The sequence below is a fragment of the Argopecten irradians genome, chromosome 1 (genome assembly GCF_041381155.1).
Source record: "Argopecten irradians isolate NY chromosome 1, Ai_NY, whole genome shotgun sequence".
NCBI lineage: Eukaryota > Metazoa > Mollusca > Bivalvia > Pectinida > Pectinidae > Argopecten > Argopecten irradians.
In genome coordinates, this window is record NC_091134.1 from 66,598,519 (window position 1) to 66,617,795 (window position 19,277).

The following is a 19,277-nucleotide window of genomic DNA, read 5'->3' on the forward strand; positions in this document are numbered from 1 at the left end:
CCTACAGACGTACATTAGACACGTAACTGCTAGTGTGCCTACAGACGTACATTAGACACGTAACTGCTAGTGTGCCTACAGACGTACATTAGACACGTAACTGCTAGTGTGCCTACAGACGTACATTAGACACGTAAACTAGTGTGCCTACAGACGTACATTAGACACGTAACTGCTAGTGTGCCTACAGACGTATATTAGACACGTAACTGCTAGTGTGCCTACAGACGTACATTAGACATGTAACTGCTAGTGTGCCTACAGACGTACATTAGACATGTAACTGCTAGTGTGCCTACAGACGTACATTAGACACGTAACTGCTAGTGTGCCTACAGACGTACATTAGACACAGTAACTGCTAGTGTGCCTACAGACGTACATTAGACTCGTAACTGCTAGTGTGCCTACAGACGTACATTAGACACGTAACTGCTAGTGTGTCTACAGACGTACATTAGACACGTAACTGCTAGTACATTGCATCTAGTGTGCCTACAGACGTATTACGACACGTAACATTTCCTAGGAACAGACGTACAGAAGCCTTAGACATTGACAGTCAAACTGCTATGAACAAAGCAATTGTGCCAACATTACGTACATTAGACACACGTAACTGCTTGTGTGATAGCCTACAGTTGACGTACATTAGACATTGTAACTGACTAGTGTGCCTACAGACGTAATATTGTACAGGATAGACTGCTTGTGTGCCTCAGACGTACATTAGGACACATAACTGCTTGTGTGCCTACAATACGTGACGAAACTGCTAGTACTGTATTATGACTAAATTTAGGTAAAACGTAAACGTGCTAGGGTGCCTACGAGTACGTACATTAGACACTTAACTGCTAGTGTGCCTACAGACGTACATTAGACAATAACTGCTAGATTAGGCCTCAGCAATATTTTTCGACGTTCACATTAGACACGTAACACTGCTAGTGAGCCTACAGACGTAATTGAGATGATCATGTAACTGCTAGTGTGCCTACAGACGTAAACATGTAACTGCTAGTAGACATGTAACTGCTAGTGTGCCTACAGACGTACATTAGACACGTAACTGCTTGTAGTGTGCCTACAGACGTACATTAGACATCGTAACTGCTAGTGTGCCTACAGACGTACATTAGACACGTAACTGCTAGTGTGCCTACAGACGACATTAGACACGTAACTGCTAGTGTGCCTACAGACGTACATTAGACACGTAACTGCTAGTGTGCCTACAGACGTACATTAGACACGTAACTGCTAGTGTGCCTACAGACGTACATTAGACACGTAACTGCTAGTGTGCTATAGACGTACATTAGACACGTAACTGCTAGTGTGTCTATAGACGTACATTAGACACGTAACTGCTAGTGTGTCAACAGACGTACATTAGACACGTAACTGCTAGTGTGATAGACGTTACATTAGACACGTAACTGCTAGTGTGTCTACAGACGTACATTAGACACGTAACTGCTAGTGTGTCTATAGACGTACATTAGACACGTAACTGCTAGTGTGCCTACAGACGTACATTAGACACGTAACTGCTAGTGTGCCTCAGACGTACATTAGACACGTAACTGCTAGTGTGTCTATAGATGTACATTAGACACGTAACTGCTAGTGTGTCTATAGACGTACATTAGACACGTAACTGCTAGTGTGCCTCAGATATTATACTTTGATTGACAAAAACATTAAAAATCTGCCTTTTTGATTGATCATAGTAAATATCATAATAGAAGTTTCCAATTGAAGCAATTAAATATCATGCCCTTCTAAACCAGTACACATATTTGTATATTCTTCCCTCAATCAAACAAAGGCTGCTGGATAAAGCTGTGTTACTTAAATATGACACATTTATTTTTTATGACCTACCTTCTCTGTGTATAATTACATGAAACTGTAGTAACATAATTGTTTCACTAAGGATTTCAAATCCCCAGAACGCTGTTACATTTTGACAAGTTGTCAATCTAAAAGCTGCAATCATCAGAACTTTTCCTTTCGCTAAAAAGTTACACGGAAGTCATGTGATACATTGTCACCATAATTCACACGCAAGGGTTGACGAAGTGTGAGCACTTCCTGTCTACACACGACTTGCCACGTTGGTACCATACAGCCACAGACATTCCTGTTGTTTGAATTCACGCATCAATTAAAGTATAAAAGCATTTTTGCTGAATTCCATACCTGGATTGTTATTTGCGTTAATCCAAATTTAAAAGCTTTTAAAGTTCAATTTCTATTTAAGTTTTGAGGATTGTTTTCTGTGTTTTTTGTTAGGACATCATTGTTTATCTATTGATTCACATGTACAGATCGATGATCTCTTTATTCTACTCAAAGTACAGCACTGCAGAGTTCATATCTTCTGATATGGATAAAATGGCATCATATCAATGACTTTAATCCCACCAACCTTGACAGAACTTTGAAATCTTAGTAAACAATAGACTCCAGAGAAATCACCCACTACTGAATGATCGAAGATAATCAAAGGAAAGAGATATCTTTTCTCTACCTTTCTCTTCTTTTCCTCTCCCTTTATACCATTTGATACACACAGGAAAACTACATAAACTGAAAAGATTGGTAAAAACCAGTTTATAGGGTATTATAAGCCAAGGGTCAACAGATGACCAGTTTTGTAATCAATTGTGAAATGTCAGTACTTTCGGACAACAAGCTTCATTGTCAAATCAAGATAGCTTCCTAATGGCCATCTTGAATCCAGATTGGTCCTAAAACATAATATGCTTAACTGGGCACTAAGGGGAATCTACCTGGTAGATATGAAATTTGAGAGTGAACCACAAAGCACTTTCTGAGAATTAAATAGCAATAGCAAACTTTTGTTGTCAAAATCAAAGATGGCTGCCCGTTGGCCATCTTGAATCCAGATCCATCCTTGAATGCTACAGGCATAACTAAGCCCCAAGGGGAACATACATTTGATATTTGGGAGAGATCCCTTTAGAACTTTCTGTGAAATAGCAATAACAAATATGGTTTACATACAAAGGGAAGGACAGACGATGGAACATATTTGAAAGGCAATTTAAAAAGCCCATCATTTCATGTCATGGTAGGCTAAAAAATGTGATTAAAACTTGTCTACGTTTAAAAAGACAGGATGACACAATCAATACCAATACTATCCAGCCATGACTTCATTACAGTGTGTGTGGTTTGGCTGCTTCCTCCTCTCAACAGCTACGCTCATACAAGTATTACAAGATAGGAAACAAAAAAGAAAAAGAAAGATTTAAAATCTAAATAGGCCACACTAGTGATGCTTCTAAAAGAAAAAGAAAGATTTAAAATCTAAATAGGCCACACTAGTGATGCTTCTAAATCATTAAAGCAAAATGTAAAACAATAATCATCAAATAAAAACTTCTATTGAACAAAGTGACAAATCTTTTCTTCTATAGGACAAAGGAGAAATCGTTACTTCTATGGTACAAAGGACAAATTGTTACTTCTATGGCACAAAGGACAAATCTCTACTTCTATTGGACAAAGGACAAATTGTTACTTCTAATGGACAAAGGACAAATCATTACTTCTATTGCACACAGGACAAATCTCTACTTCTATTGGACAAAGGACAAATAGTAACTTTTATTAGACAAAGGACAAATCGTAACTTCTATTGGACAATGGACAAATAATTACTTCTATTGCACAAAGGACAAATCTCTATTTATATTGGACAAAGGACAAATCTCTACTTTGAAAGGACAAAAGGACAATTCTCTACTTCTAAATGACAAATCTCTACTTCTATTACTGAAAGGACAAATTCCTACTTCTATTGGACAAAGGGACAAATTCCTACTTCTATTGGACAAAGGGACAAATTCCTACTCCTAATGGAAAAAATGACGAATCTCTACTTCTATTGGACAAAGGACACATTGTTACTTCTACTGGACAAAGGACAAATCGTTACTTCTATTGGACAAAGGACAAATCATAACTTCTATTGGACAATAGACAAATTGTTACTTCTATTGCACACAGGACAAATATCTACTTCTATTGGACAAAGGACAAATAGTAACTTCTATTGGACAAAGGACAAACCGTAACTTCTATTGGATAATGGACAAATCGTTAATTCTATTGCACAAAGGACAAATCTCTACTTCTATTGGACAAAGGACAAAATCTCTACTTCTATTGCTGAAAGGACAAATTCCTACTTCTATTGGACAAAGGGACAAATTCCTACTTCTATTGGACAAAGGGACAAATTCCTACTCCTAATGGAAAAAAGGACGAATCTGTACTTTTATTGGACAAAGGACAAATTGTTACTTCTACTGGACAAAGGACAAATCGTAACTTCTATTGGACAATGGACAAATTGTTACTTCTATTGCACAAAGGACAAATCTGTACGTCTATTGGACAAAGGACAAATTGCTTCTTCTAAAGGACAAAGGACAAATCTCTACTTTGAAAGGACAAAAGGACAATTCTCTACTTCTAAAGTACAAAAGGACAAATCTCTACTTCTAATGGACAAAGGAAAAATCTCTACTTCTATTGCTGAAAGGACAAATTCCTACTTCTATTGGACAAATGAACAAATTCCTACTTCTATTAGACAAAGGGACAAATGCCTACTCCTAATGGAAAAAAGGACGAATCTCTACTTCTATTGAACAAAGGACAAATTGTTTCTTCTACTGGACAAAGGACAAATCATTACTTCTATTGCACACAGGACAAATCTCTACTTCTATTGGACAAAGAACAAATCGTAACTTCTATTGGACAATAGACAAATCGTTACTTCTATTGCACACATGACAAATCTCTACATCTATTGGACAAAGGACAAATAGTAACTTCTATTGGACAATGGACAAATCGTTACTTTTATTGCACAAAGGACAAATCTCTACTTCTATTGGACAAAGGACAAATCTCTTCTTCTATTGGACAAAGGACAAATCGCTTCTTCTAAAGGACAAAAGGACAAATCTCTACTTCTAATGGACAAATTCCTACTTCTATTGCTGAAAGGACAAATTCCTACTTCTATTGGACAAAGGGACAAATTCCAACTCCTAATGGAAAAAAGGACGAATGTGTTCTTCTATTGGACAAAGGACAAATTGTTACTTCTACTGGACAATGGACAAATCATTACTTCTATTGCACACAGGACAAATCTCTACTTCTATTGGACAAAGGACAAATAGTAACTTCTATTTGACATAGGGACAAATTCCTACTTCTATTGGACAATGAACAAATCAACTTCTATTGCACAAAGGACAAATCTATACTTCTATTGGACAAAGGACAAATCACTTCTTCTAAAGGACAAAGGACAAATCTTTACTTCTAAAGGACAAAAGGACAAATCTCTACTTCTATTGCACACAGGACAAATCTCTACTTCTATTGGACAAAGGACAAATAGTAACTTCTATTTGACATAGGGACAAATTCCTACTTCTATTGGACAATGAACAAATCAACTTCTATTGTACAAAGGAGAAATCTATACTTCTATTGGACAAAGGACAAATCGCTTCTTCTAAAGGACAAAGGACAAATCTTTACTTCTAAAGGACAAAGGACAAATCTCTACTTCTAATGGACAAAGGACAAATCTCTACTTCTATTGCTGAAAGGACAAATTCCTACTTCCATTTGACAAAGGGACAAATCTCTACTTCTATTGGACAAAGGACAAATAGTAACTTCTATTGGACAAAGGACAAATCATAACTTCTATTGGACAATGGACAAATGGTTAATTCTATTGCACAAAGGACAAATCTCTACTTTGATTGGACAAAAGACAAATCGCTTCTTCTAAAGGACAAAGAACAAATCTCTACTTTGAAAGGACAAATCTCTACTTCTTTTGGACAAAGGACAAATCTTTACTTCTATTGGACAAAGGACAAATCGCTTCTTCTAAAAGACAAAGGACAAATCTCTACTTCTAAAGGACAAATCTCTACTTCTAATGGACAAAGGACAAATCTCTACTTCTGTTGGACAAAGGACAAATTCCTACTTCTATTGTGCTTAATACATTTTTAATTAGATAATGAGTTAGACAAAGCTATTACTGTTCTATATCTGTTTAATTTGGTTATGGTGTCATTATGAGCTAAAATGTGGCAATAATAGAAAATTATTGTTTATTATCCTTTCCCCTGAAAGTGTGTCACATATAATGTAGGATGAAGAAGATCACGGACACAGTTGACCGTAGGCATTGACCATTAACCTAGTGACTGTCCCTTACCAATAATACACAAAGCCTATATAATGCTTTATTGTAAAATATAAACACATCACACCCCGAGGTCTCCCAATGGCAGGATTTTATCACAGATCCAAACACTATACCATCCTGTAGCCTAATCTAACACTAACAGTATATAAAACAATCATTGTAGTACTACTAATAGTGTGTCTGTATCATACAGAGCAACACATATTGAAATATCAAGTCAAGGCCAGCATACATGTGACATATCATGAGACAAGGTCAAGGTCAAGGTGTACAAATCAAGGTCAAGGTCAGGTCATGCCGATGTCTTAACAAGGCAGGATTGCAGAATAATGCAGGTGACATCATGCATAGACAACGGTCAGATTGCAGATGATATCAAGGTCAATTTGTCAAGATGCAGGTTACATGTTCTTTTTTAAAATCATCTATCCTATTCACATACCCATTATACATTATCTATACAGGACAACATGTTTATATATACAAGAGTGAATGAGGCCATATGACCAGGGGTCCAGGTACATTATACAAGAGTGAATGGGGCCATATGACAGGGTCCAGGTTACATTATACAAGAGTGAATGGGGCCATATGATTGGGTCTGTGATTTGCATTATACAAGAGGTGAATGTGGCCATAATGACAGGTCCAGGAACATTATACAAGATGAATGAGGCCAATGACAGGGTCCAGGAACATTATTGAATGGGTCCCATAATGACAGGGTCCAGGAACATTATACAAGAGTGAATGGGGGCCATATATAGGGTCTGAGAAAACATTATACAAGAGAGAATGAGCCATATGATAGGGCTGTGAAAACAGTATACAAGAGTGAATGGGGCCATAATGAACACATAAGGGTCCAGGAACATATATACAAGAAGTGAGAGATGGGGCCATATGACAGGGTCAGGAACATTATACAAGAGTGAATGGGGGCCATATGATAGGGTCCATTGGTACATTATACAAGAGTGAATGGGGCCATATGATAGGGTCCAGGTACATTATACAAGAGTGAATGGGGCCATATGACGAAGGTCCAGTGGAACATTATACAAGGGACGTGAATAGGGGCCATATGACAGGGTCCAGGAACATTATACAAGGAGTGAATGGGGCCATATGACAGGGTCCAGGTACATTATACAAGAGTGAATGGGGCCATATGATAGGGTCCAGGGTACATTATACAAGAGGAATGGGGCCCATATTGGACTACAGGTCCAGGAACATTATACAAGAGTGAATGGGGCCATATGACAGGGTCCAGGAACATTATACAAGAGTGAATGGGGCCATATGAAAGGGGTCCAGGTACATTATACAAGAGTGAATGGGGCCATATGACAGGGTCCAGGAACATTATACAAGAGTGAATGGGGCCATATGACAGGGTCAGGAACATTATACAAGAGTGATAATGGGGCCATATGACAGGGTCCAGGAACATTATACAAGAGTGAATGGGGCCATATGACAGGGTCCAGGAACATTATACAAGAGTGAATGGGGCCATATGACAGGGTCAGGTACATTATACAAGAGTGAATGGGCCATATGACAGGGTCCCAGGTTACATTATACAAGAGTGATATGACAGGGGCAGGTACATTATGACATTGGGGCCAATATGACCAGGTACATTATACAAGAGTGAATGGGGCCATATGACAAGGTCCAGGAACATTATACAAGAGTGAATGGGGCCATGATAGGGTCCAGGTACATTATATTGGAGGGGGGGGGGGGGGGGGGGGGGGGGGGGAATGGACCAGAGTGACATGGACCCATATGACAGGGTTCCAGGAACATTATACAAGAGTGAATGAGGCCATATGACAGGTCCAGAAATTATACAAGATTGAATGGGGCCATATGACAAGGTCCAGGTACATTATACAAGAGTGAATGGGGCCATAATGATAGGGTCCAGGTACATTATACAAGAGTGTGATATGACAGGGGGCCATATGACATGGGGTCCAGGAAAACATTATACAAGAGTGAATGGGGCCATATGATAGGGTCCAGGTACATTATACAAGAGTGAATGGGGCATATGACAGGGTCCAGGTACATTATACAAGAGTGAATGGGGCCATATGATATGACAGGGACCAGGAACATTATACAAGAGTGAATGGGGCCATATGATTATGAGGGTGGGGGCCAGGAACATTATACAAGAGTGAATGGAGGCCATATGACAGGGTCCAGGTACATTATACAAGAGTGAATGGGGCCATATGACAGGGTCCAGGTACATTATACAAGAGTGAATGGGGCCATATGACAGGTCCAGGAACATTATACAAGAGTGAATGGGGCCATATGACAGGGTCCAGGTACATTATACAAGAGTGAATGGGGCCATATGACAGGGTCCAGGTACATTATACAAGAGTGTGGGCCTTATGACATGGGGAACATTATACATAGAGTGAATGGGGCCAATACCATAGGCCTTATACAAGAGTGAATGGTGGCCATATGACAGGGTCCAGGTACATTATACAAGAGTGAATGGGGCCATATGACAGGGTCCAGGAACATTATACAAGAGTGAATGGGGCCATATGACAGGGTCCAGGAACATTATACAAGAGTGAATGGGGCCATATGACAGGGTCCAGGTACATTATACAAGAGTGAATGGGGCCATATGACAGGGTCCAGGAACATTATACAAGAGTGAATGGGGCCATATGACAGGGTCCAGGAACATTATACAAGAGTGAATGGGGCCATATGGGTCCCATTATGACAAGAGGTCCAGGTAAAACATTATACAAGAGTGAATGGGGCCATATGATACAGGGTCCAGGAACATTATACAAGAGTGAATGGCCATATGACAGGGTCCAGGAACATTATACAAGAGTGAATGGGCCATATGACAGGGTCCAGGAACATTATACAAGAGTGAATGGGGCCATATGACAGGGTCCAGGTACATTATACAAGAGTGAATGGGGCCATATGATAAGGTCCAGGTACATTATACAAGAGTGAATGGGGCCATATGACAGGGTCCAGGAACATTATACAAGAGTGAATGGGGCCATATGATAAGGTCCAGGAACATTATACAAGAGTGAATGGGGCCATATGACAAGGTCCAGGAACATTATACAAGAGTGAATGGGGCCATATGACAAGGTCCAGGAACATTATACAAGAGTGAATGGGGCCATATGACAGGGTCCAGGAACATTATACAAGAGTGAATGGGGCCATATGACAGGGTCCAGGAACATTATACAAGAGTGAATGGGGCCATATGACAGGGTCCAGGAACATTATACAAGAGTGAATGGGGCCATATGACAGGGTCCAGGTACATTATACAAGAGTGAATGGGGCCATATGACAGGGTCCAGGAACATTATACAAGAGTGAATGGGGCCATATGACAGGGTCCAGGAACATTATACAAGAGTGAATGGGGCCATATGACAGGGTCCAGGTACATTATACAAGAGTGAATGGGGCCATATGACAGGGTCCAGGAACATTATACAAGAGTGAATGGGGCCATATGATAAGGTCCAGGAACATTATACAAGAGTGAATGGGGCCATATGACAGGGTCCAGGAACATTATACAAGAGTGAATGGGGCCATATGACAGGGTCCAGGAACATTATACAAGAGTGAATGGGGCCATATGACAGGGTCCAGGTACATTATACAAGAGTGAATGGGGCCATATGATAAGGTCCAGGAACATTATACAAGAGTGAATGGGGCCATATGACAGGGTCCAGGAACATTATACAAGAGTGAATGGGGCCATATGATAGGGTCTGTGAAAACATTATACAAGAGAGAATGAGGCCATATGATAGGGTCCAGGAACATTATACAAGAGTGAATGGGGCCATATGACAGGGTCCAGGAACATTATACAAGAGTGAATGGACCCATATGACAAGGTCCAGGAACATTATACAAGAGTGAATGGGGCCATATGATAAGGTCCAGGAATATTTTACAAGAGTGAATGGGGCCATATGACAGGGTCCAAGAACTCCCATTATATAGATAGAAAGAAACACTGAGTCTATCATTGTATTATGAAGAAAATTGTGTAAATTTTTTATCAATGTTTCAAAATCTATCTTGTACGTTATGGAATCAGTACAATTGAAATGTAATTACAATATCAGTATATAGCCCCTGTACATGAGTCACTATTGGGTTTATCATTCCATCAATATATTTTAGATTTTTTTACTTTATGATTCTTTTTATGACACATTTTGTTTAAATTTCAAATACAAATAAAAATGCATAAAGTAGCATCTGTTACCATGACATTGGTACAAATGTTGGAGAGCTGAATGTAGTTCAACAAACTCACATTTCATGTACAGGTAACGTTAAACTTATCGTGCTAATATTAGATTCTTATCTCTTACTTCATGTACTAGACATTAAATCTGTTTTCATTCTCTTGTCATTCATCTAAATACACAAGTTGAAAAACATATGCCAGAGATTTATGAAATAAAAAAAAAAAGATATCTCTGAGACATAAATGCTTCCACCTACACATGAATGAAATGGCAATGGGAGAGAAAAGGAGTGGTAAAGAATGCGTAATATTATGTGTGCACCACCACCTTCCCTGCCATATTCTCATTTGATTTAAACATATTTCATTTGCCTTTCTAAAGTTGACAAAAAGGAATGGGCACAAGCTCTAACAACAAATATAAGCCCAATATTCTCATTTCACACTGGGCATCAAAACTGATCCCTGTGACATTTAGTGATGTATATATGCTGAACTGTAAATAAGTGTACTCTTACTTCTTATCTAACAGGACATTAACAAGATATCTGTGTCTATGTCACCTCTCAATAATCTCATACCTCTACTACAAAAACTACTCAATATTGTTGGTAATTAATAGTATAATGATGTGGTCCCCGTTCTATAAACTCCTGGTATACATACAATGGTATCAATGTAAAAAGTGGTAAACTTACCTGGAGACCTGGCCACTACCTGTCGGGTACGACAACAAGGGGAGTACACCTAATGGGTATTATAAACACTTGAGAGCTAAGTCAATAATACCTGGCTGTGTAAAACACCTGTATGAGGAGGGGAAAGATAGCTATTCATAAGGAATGGGAGATAACTATAGCAATCCCTGGATGGAAGATAACTATAGCAATCCCAGGAGGGGAGATAACAACAGTACCCCTAAGGGGGATACACCAAGGAGGGGGAATATAGCTAATCAAAAGGAAGGGGAGATAACTATAGCACTCCTAGGAGGGAGAAGATAGCTAATCATAAGGAAGGGTGATAACTATAGCAATCCCAGGAGGGAAGATATCTACAGCACACCTAGGAGGGGGAATATAGCTCATAATAAGGAAGGGGAGATAACTATAGCACTCCTAGGAGGGGAAGGTTGGCTAATCATAAGGAAGGGGAGCTAACTATAGCACTCCTAAGAGGGGAGATAATTATAGCACTTCTAGGAGGCGGAAGACAGCTAATCATAAGGAAGGAGGAATAACTATAGCAATCCCAGGAGGGGAGATAACTACAGCACACCTAGGAGGGGGAATATAGCTCATCATAAGGAAGGGGAGATAACTATAGCATTCCTAGGAGGGAGAAGATAGCTCATCATAAGGAAGGGGAGATAACTATAGCAATCCCAGGAGGGACAATAACTTCATCAATCCTTGGAGGGGGAAGATAGCTAATCATTAAAAAGGGGAGATAACTATAGCACTCCTAGGAGGTGGAAGATAGCTAATAACAAGGAAGGGGAGGTAACTATAGCATTACCAGGAGTGGAAATAACTACAGTACCCCTAAGGGGGATATAAATTAAATCATAAGGAAGGGGAGATAACTATAGCAATTCCAGGAGGGGAGATAACTATAGCAATCCCATGAACGGAGATAACTATAGCACTCCTAGGAGGGGAAAGACAGCAAATCATAAGGAAGGGGAGAAAACTATAGCAATCCCAGGAGGGAAGATAACTATAGCACTCCTAGGAGGGAAAAGACAGCTAATAATAAGGAAGGGGAGATAACTATAGCACTCCTCAGATGGGGAAGATAGGTTATCAGAAGGAAGGGGAGATAACTATAGCAATCCCAGGAGGGAAGATAACTATAGCACTCCTAGGTGGGGAAAGATAGCTATTCATAAGGAATGGGAGATAACTATAGCAATCCCTGGATGGAAGATAACTATAGCAATCCCAGGAGGGGAGATAACAACAGTACCCCTAAGGGGGATACACCAAGGAGAGGGAATATAGCTAATCATAAGGAAGGGGAGATAACTATAGCACTCCTAGGAGGGAGAAGATAGCTAATCATAAGGAAGGGGAAATAACCCAGGAAGGGAGATAACTACATCAATCCTAGGAGGGACAGAAAGCTAATCATAAGGAAGGGGAGATAACTATAGCTATCCCAGGAGGGAAGCCGCAATGTTTGAAGAGGAGATAACTACATCAATCCTAGGAGGGGTAGATAGCTAATCATGAGAAAACAGAGATAACTACAGCAATCCAAGGAGGGAAGCCGCAATGTTTGGAGGGGATGATAACTGCATCAATACTAGGAGACAAGATAGCTTATCATAATAACTATAGATAACTATAGCAATATTTGGAGGGGGAGATAACTACATCAATCCTAGGAGGGGAAAGACAGCTAATAATAAGGAAGGGGAGATCACTATAGCACTCCTCAGAGGGGGAAGATAGGTTATCAGAAGGAAGGGGAGATATCTCAGCAATGGTTAGGGGGGGGACTACATCAATTCTAGGAGGGGAAAGATAGTTTTAATAGGAGAGATAAATATAGCAAGCATAGGAGGGGAGATAACTACAGCAATGTTTGAAGGGGGAGATAACTACATCAAGACTAGGAGGGGCAGATAGCTAATCATAAGAAAAGGGAGATAACTATAGCAATCCCAGAAGGGGAGATACCAACAGCAATTTTTTGAGGGGGAGATAACTACATCAATCCTAGGAGGGGAAGATAGAAAATCACAATATGGGAGATAACTATAGCAAGCATAGCAGGGGAGTTAACTACAGAACACCTAGGAGAGGGAAGATAACTAATCATAGATGGGGATATAATTATAGCAAACATAGGAGAGGAGGTAACTACAACACTCCTAGGAGGGGAGATAACTACAGCACTCCTTGAGGGGGAGGGGATAACTTAAGCATGGGGGGGGAGATAACTATAGCACTCACAAGAGGGGAAATGACTAAAGCAATCGTAGGTTGGGAGATAACTATTGAAATGTTTGGAGGGGGAGATAACTAAGTAATCCTAAGCGGGGAGATTACTACAGCACTCCTAGGAGGAGAGATATCTACAGCACTCGTAGGAGGAGAGATGACTACAGCACTCCTAGGATGGGAGATAGCTACAGTAATCCTAGGAGGGGAGATAGCTACAGCAATCCTAGGAGGGGAGATATCTACAGCACTCGTAGGAGGAGAGATGACTACAGCAATCCTAGGAGGGGAGATAGCTACAGCAATCCTAGGAGGGGCAGATAGCTAATCATAAGAAAAGGGAGATAACTATAGCAATCCCAGAAGGGGAGATACCAACAGCAATTTTTTGGAGGGGGAGATAACTACATCAATCCTAGGAGGGGAAGATAGAAAATCACAATATGTGAGATAACTATAGCAAGCATAGCAGGGGAGTTAACTACAGCACTCCTTGAGGGGGAGGGGATAACTTAAGCATGGGGGGGGAGGAGATAACTATAGCACTCACAAGAGGGGAAATGACTAAAGCAATCGTAGGTTGGGAGATAACTATTGAAATGTTTGGAGGGGGAGATAACTAAGTAATCCTAAGCGGGGAGATTACTACAGCACTCCTAGGAGGAGAGATATCTACAGCACTCGTAGGAGGAGAGATGACTACATGCACTCCTAGGAGGGGAGATAGCTACAGCAATCCTAGGAGGGGAGATAGCTACATCAATCCTAGGAGGGTAGATAGCAACAGCAATCCAGAAGGGAGATAGCTACAGCACTCCTAGGAGGGTAGATAGCTACAGCAATCCTAGGAGGGGAGATAGCTACAGCAATCCTAGGAGGAGAGATGACTACAGCACTCCTAGGAGGGTAGATAGCTACAGCAATCCTAGGAGGGGAGATAGCTACAGCACTCGTAGGAGGAGAGATGACTACAGCAATCCTAGGAGGGTAGATAGCTACAGCAATCCTAGGAGGGGAGATAGCTACAGCAATCCTAGAAGGGGAGATAACTACAGCAATCCTAGGAGGGGAGATAGCTACAGCAATCCTAGGAGGGTAAATAGCTACAGCAATCCTAGGAGGGGAGATAGCTACAGCACTCGTAGGAGGAGAGATGACTACAGCAATCCTAGAAGGGGAGATAACTACAGCAATCCTAGGAGGGGAGATAGCTACAGCACTCGTAGGAAGAGAGATGACTACAGCATTCCTAGAAAGGGAGATAGCTACAGCAATCCTAGAAGGGGAGATAACTACAGTACTCGTGGAGGGGAGATAACTACAGCACTCCTAGGAGGGTAGATAGCAAAAGCAATCCTAGGAGGGGAGATAGCTACAGCACTCGTAGGAAGAGAGATGACTACAGCAATCCTAGGAGGGGAGATAGCTACAGCAATCCTAGGAGGGTAGATAGCAACAGCAATTCTAGAAGGGGAGATAGCTACAGCACTCCTAGGAGGGTAGATAGCTACAGCAATCCTAGGAGGAGAGATGACTACAGCACTCCTAGGAGGGGAGATAGCAACAGCAATTCTAGAAGGGTAGATAGCTACAGCAATCCTAGGAGGGGAGATAGCTACAGCACTCCTAGAAAGGAGATAGATACAGCAATCCTAGGAGGGGAGATAGCTACTGCAATCCTAGGAGGGGAGATAGCAACAGCAATCCTAGGAGGGGAGATAGCAACAGCAATCCTAGGAGGGGAGATAGCAACAGCAATCCTAGAAGGGTAGATAGCAACAGCAATCCTAGGAGGAGAGATGACAACAGCAATCCTAGAAGGGGAGGATAGCAACAGCAATTCTAGAATGGTAGATAGCTACCGCAATCCTAGGAGGGGAGATAGCAACAGCAATCCTAGGAGGGGAGATAGCAACAGCAATCCTAGAAGGGTAGATAGCAACAGCAATCCTAGGAGGGGAGATAGCTACAGCATCATAGGAAGAGAGATGACTACAGCATTCCTAGAAAGGAGATAGCTACAGCAATCCTAGAAGGGGAGATAACTACAGTACCCGTGGAAGGGGAGATAACTACAGCACTCCTAGGAGGAGAGATATCTACAGCACTCGTAGGAGGAGAGATGACTACAGCAATCCTAGGAGGGGAGATAGCTACAGCAATCCTAGGAGGGGAGATAGCTACAGCAATCCTAGGAGGGGAGATAGCTACAGCAATCCTAGAAGGGGAGATAACTACAGCACTCCTAGGAGGAGAGATATCTACAGCACTCGTAGGAGGAGAGATGACTACAGCACTCCTAGGATGGGAGATAGCTACAGCAATCCTAGGAGGGGAGATAGCTACAGCAATCCTAGAAGGGGAGATAACTACAGCACTCCTAGGAGGAGAGATAGCTACAGCACTCGTAGGAAGAGAGATGACTACAGCACTCCTAGAAAGGAGATAGCTACAGCAATCCTAGAAGGGGAGATAACTACAGTACTCGTGGAGGGGAGATAACTACAGCACTCCTAGGAGGGGAGATAGCTACAGCAATCCTAGGAGGGTAGATAGCAACAGCAATCCTAGAAGGGGAGATAGCTACAGCACTCCTAGGAGGGTAGATAGCTACAGCAATCCTAGGAGGAGAGATGACTACAGCAATCCTAGGAGGGGAGATAGCAACAGCAATTCTAGAAGGGTAGATAGCTACAGCAATCCTAGGAGGGGAGATAGCTACAGCACTCCTAGGAGGGGAGATAGCTACAGCAATCCTAGGAGGGGAGATAGCTACAGCAATCCTAGGAGGGGAGATAGCTACAGCAATCCTAGGAGGGGAGATAGCTACAGCAATCCTAGGAGGAGAGATAGCTACAGCAATCCTAGGAGGGGAGATAGCTACAGCAATCCTAGGAGGGGAGATAGCAACAGCAATCCTAGAAGGGTAGATAGCAACAGTAATCCTAGAAAGGGATATAACTACAGCACTCCTAGGAGGGGAGATATCTACAGTAATCCTAAGAGGGGAGATAGCTACAGCAATCCTAGGAGGGAAGATAGCTACAGCAATCCTAGGAGGGGAGATAGCTACAGCAATCCTAGGAGGGAAGATAGCTACAGCAATCCTAGGAGGGGAGATAGCTACAGCACTCCTAGGAGGAGAGATATCTACAACACTCGTAGGAGGAGAGATGACTACAGCACTCCTAGGATGGGAGATAGCTACAGCAATCCTAGGAGGGGAGATAGCTACAGCAATCCTAGAAGGGGAGATAGCTACAGCAATCCTAGGAGGGGAGATAGCTACAGCACTCATAGGAAGAGAGATGACTACAGCATTCCTAGAAAGGAGATAGCTACAGCAATCCTAGAAGGGGAGATAACTACAGTACCCGTGGAAGGGGAGATAACTACAGCACTCCTAGGAGGAGAGATATCTACAGCACTCGTAGGAGGAGAGATGACTACAGCACTCCTAGGATGGGAGATAGCTACAGTAATCCTAGGAGGGGAGATAGCTACAGCAATCCTAGAAGGGAAGATAGCTACAGCAATCCTAGAAGGGGAGATAACTACAGCACTCCTAGGAGGAGAGATATCTACAGCACTCGTAGGAGGAGAGATGACTACAGCACTCCTAGGATGGGAGATAGCTACAGTAATCCTAGGAGGGAAGATAGCTACAGCAATCCTAGAAGGGGAGATAACTACAGCACTCCTAGGAGGAGAGATAGCTACAGCACTCGTAGGAAGAGAGATGACTACAGCACTCCTAGAAAGGAGATAGCTACAGCAATCCTAGAAGGGGAGATAACTACAGTACTCGTGGAGGGGAGATAACTACAGCACTCCTAGGAGGGGAGATAGCTACAGCAATCCTAGGAGGGGAGATAGCAACAGCAATCCTAGAAGGGTAGATAGCAACAGCAATCCTAGGAGGGGAGATAGCTACAGCACTCGTAGGAAGAGAGATGACTACAGCATTCCTAGAAAGGAGATAGCTACAGCAATCCTAGAAGGGGAGATAACTACAGTACTCGTGGAGGGGAGATAACTACAGCACTCCTAGGAGGGGAGATATCTACAGTAATCCTAGGAGGGTAGATAGCTACAGTAATCCTAGGAGGAGATAGCTACAGCAATCCTAGGAGGGGAGATAGCTACAGCATTCGTAGGAAGAGAGATGACTACAGCAATCCTAGAAAGGAGATAGCTACAGCAATCCTAGAAGGGGAGATAACTACAGTACTCGTGGAGGGGAGATAACTACAGCACTCCTAGGAGGAGAGATATCTACAGTAATCCTAGGAGGGTAGATAGCTACAGTAATCCTAGGAGGGAAGATAGCTACAGCAATCCTAGGAGGGGAGATAGCTACAGCATTCGTAGGAAGAGAGATGACTACAGCACTCCTAGAAAGGAGATAGCTACAGCAATCCTAGAAGGGAAGATAACTACAGTACTCGTGGAGGGGAGATAGCTACAGTAATCCTACAGAAGGAGGGATATAACTACAGCAATCCTAGGAGGGGAGATAGCTACAGCAATCCTAGGAGGGGAGATAGCTACAGCAATCCTAGGAGGGGAGATAGCTACAGCAATCCTAGGAGGGGAGATAGCTACAGCAATCCTAGGAGGGGAGATAGCTACAGCAATCCTAGGAGGGGAGATAGCTACAGCACTCCTAGGAGGAGAGATATCTACAGCACTCGTAGGAGGAGAGATGACTACAGCACTCCTAGGATGGGAGATAGCTACAGCAATCCTAGGAGGGGAGATAGCTACAGCAATCCTAGAAGGGAAGATAGCTACAGCAATCCTAGAAGGGGAGATAACTACAGCACTCCTAGGAGGAGAGATATCTACAGCACTCGTAGGAGGAGAGATGACTACAGCACTCCTAGGATGGGAGATAGCTACAGCAATCCTAGGAGGGGAGATAGCTACAGCAATCCTAGAAGGGGAGATAACTACAGCACTCCTAGGAGGAGAGATAGCTACAGCACTCGTAGGAAGAGAGATGACTACAGCACTCCTAGAAAGGAGATAGCTACAGCAATCCTAGAAGGGGAGATAACTACAGTACTCGTGGAGGGGAGATAACTACAGCACTCCTAGGAGGGGAGATAGCTACAGCAATCCTAGGAGGGGAGATAGCAACAGCAATCCTAGAAGGGTAGATAGCAACAGCAATCCTAGGAGGGGAGATAGCTACAGCACTCGTAGGAAGAGAGATGACTACAGCACTCCTAGAAAGGAGATAGCTACAGCAATCCTAGAAGGGGAGATAACTACAGTACTCGTGGAGGGGAGATAACTACAGCACTCCTAGGAGGGGAGATATCTACAGTAATCCTAGGAGGGTAGATAGCTACAGTAATCCTAGGAGGGAAGATAGCTACAGCAATCCTAGGAGGGGAGATAGCTACAGCATTCGTAGGAAGAGAGATGACTACAGCAATCCTAGAAAGGAGATAGCTACAGCAATCCTAGAAGGGGAGATAACTACAGTACTCGTGGAGGGGAGATAACTACAGCACTCCTAGGAGGGGAGATATCTACAGTAATCCTAGGAGGGTAGATAGCTACAGTAATCCTAGGAGGGAAGATAGCTACAGCAATCCTAGGAGGGGAGATAGCTACAGCATTCGTAGGAAGAGAGATGACTACAGCACTCCTAGAAAGGAGATAGCTACAGCAATCCTAGAAGGGAAGATAACTACAGTACTCGTGGAGGGGAGATAGCTACAGTAAT

The 19,277-nt window shown here is 42.2% G+C and overlaps 2 protein-coding genes across 2 annotated transcripts; one reads left to right on the top strand and one right to left on the bottom strand.

Moving 5' to 3' along the window:
- Window positions 1–16,016: 16,016 nt before the first annotated feature.
- On the bottom strand, window positions 16,017–16,838 carry LOC138309221 (putative uncharacterized protein ENSP00000383309). The gene has a single exon (XM_069250409.1). The coding sequence runs from the start codon at window positions 16,836–16,838 to the stop codon at window positions 16,017–16,019; it is 822 nt and encodes a 273-aa protein (XP_069106510.1).
- A 164-nt stretch (window positions 16,839–17,002) lies between these two features.
- Window positions 17,003–18,625, top strand: LOC138309308 (serine/arginine repetitive matrix protein 2-like). The gene is made up of 2 exons (XM_069250517.1): window positions 17,003–17,341; window positions 17,939–18,625. The coding sequence occupies exons 1-2, from the start codon at window positions 17,003–17,005 to the stop codon at window positions 18,623–18,625; spliced, it is 1,026 nt and encodes a 341-aa protein (XP_069106618.1).
- Window positions 18,626–19,277: the final 652 nt, after the last annotated feature.

Bases quoted from the DNA above. Each gene is read 5' to 3' on its own strand.
- LOC138309308 (XM_069250517.1), top strand. From the start codon at position 17,003: ATGGGAGATAGCTACAGTAATCCTAGGAGGGGAGATAGCTACAGCAAT. The intron at 17,342-17,938 runs GTACTCGTGGAG...CAGCACTCCTAG, and splicing joins TAGAAGGGGAGATAACTACA to AAAGGAGATAGCTACAGCAA.
- LOC138309221 (XM_069250409.1), bottom strand. From the start codon at position 16,838: ATGAGTGCTGTAGCTATCTCCCCTCCTAGGATTGCTGTAGCTATCTCC.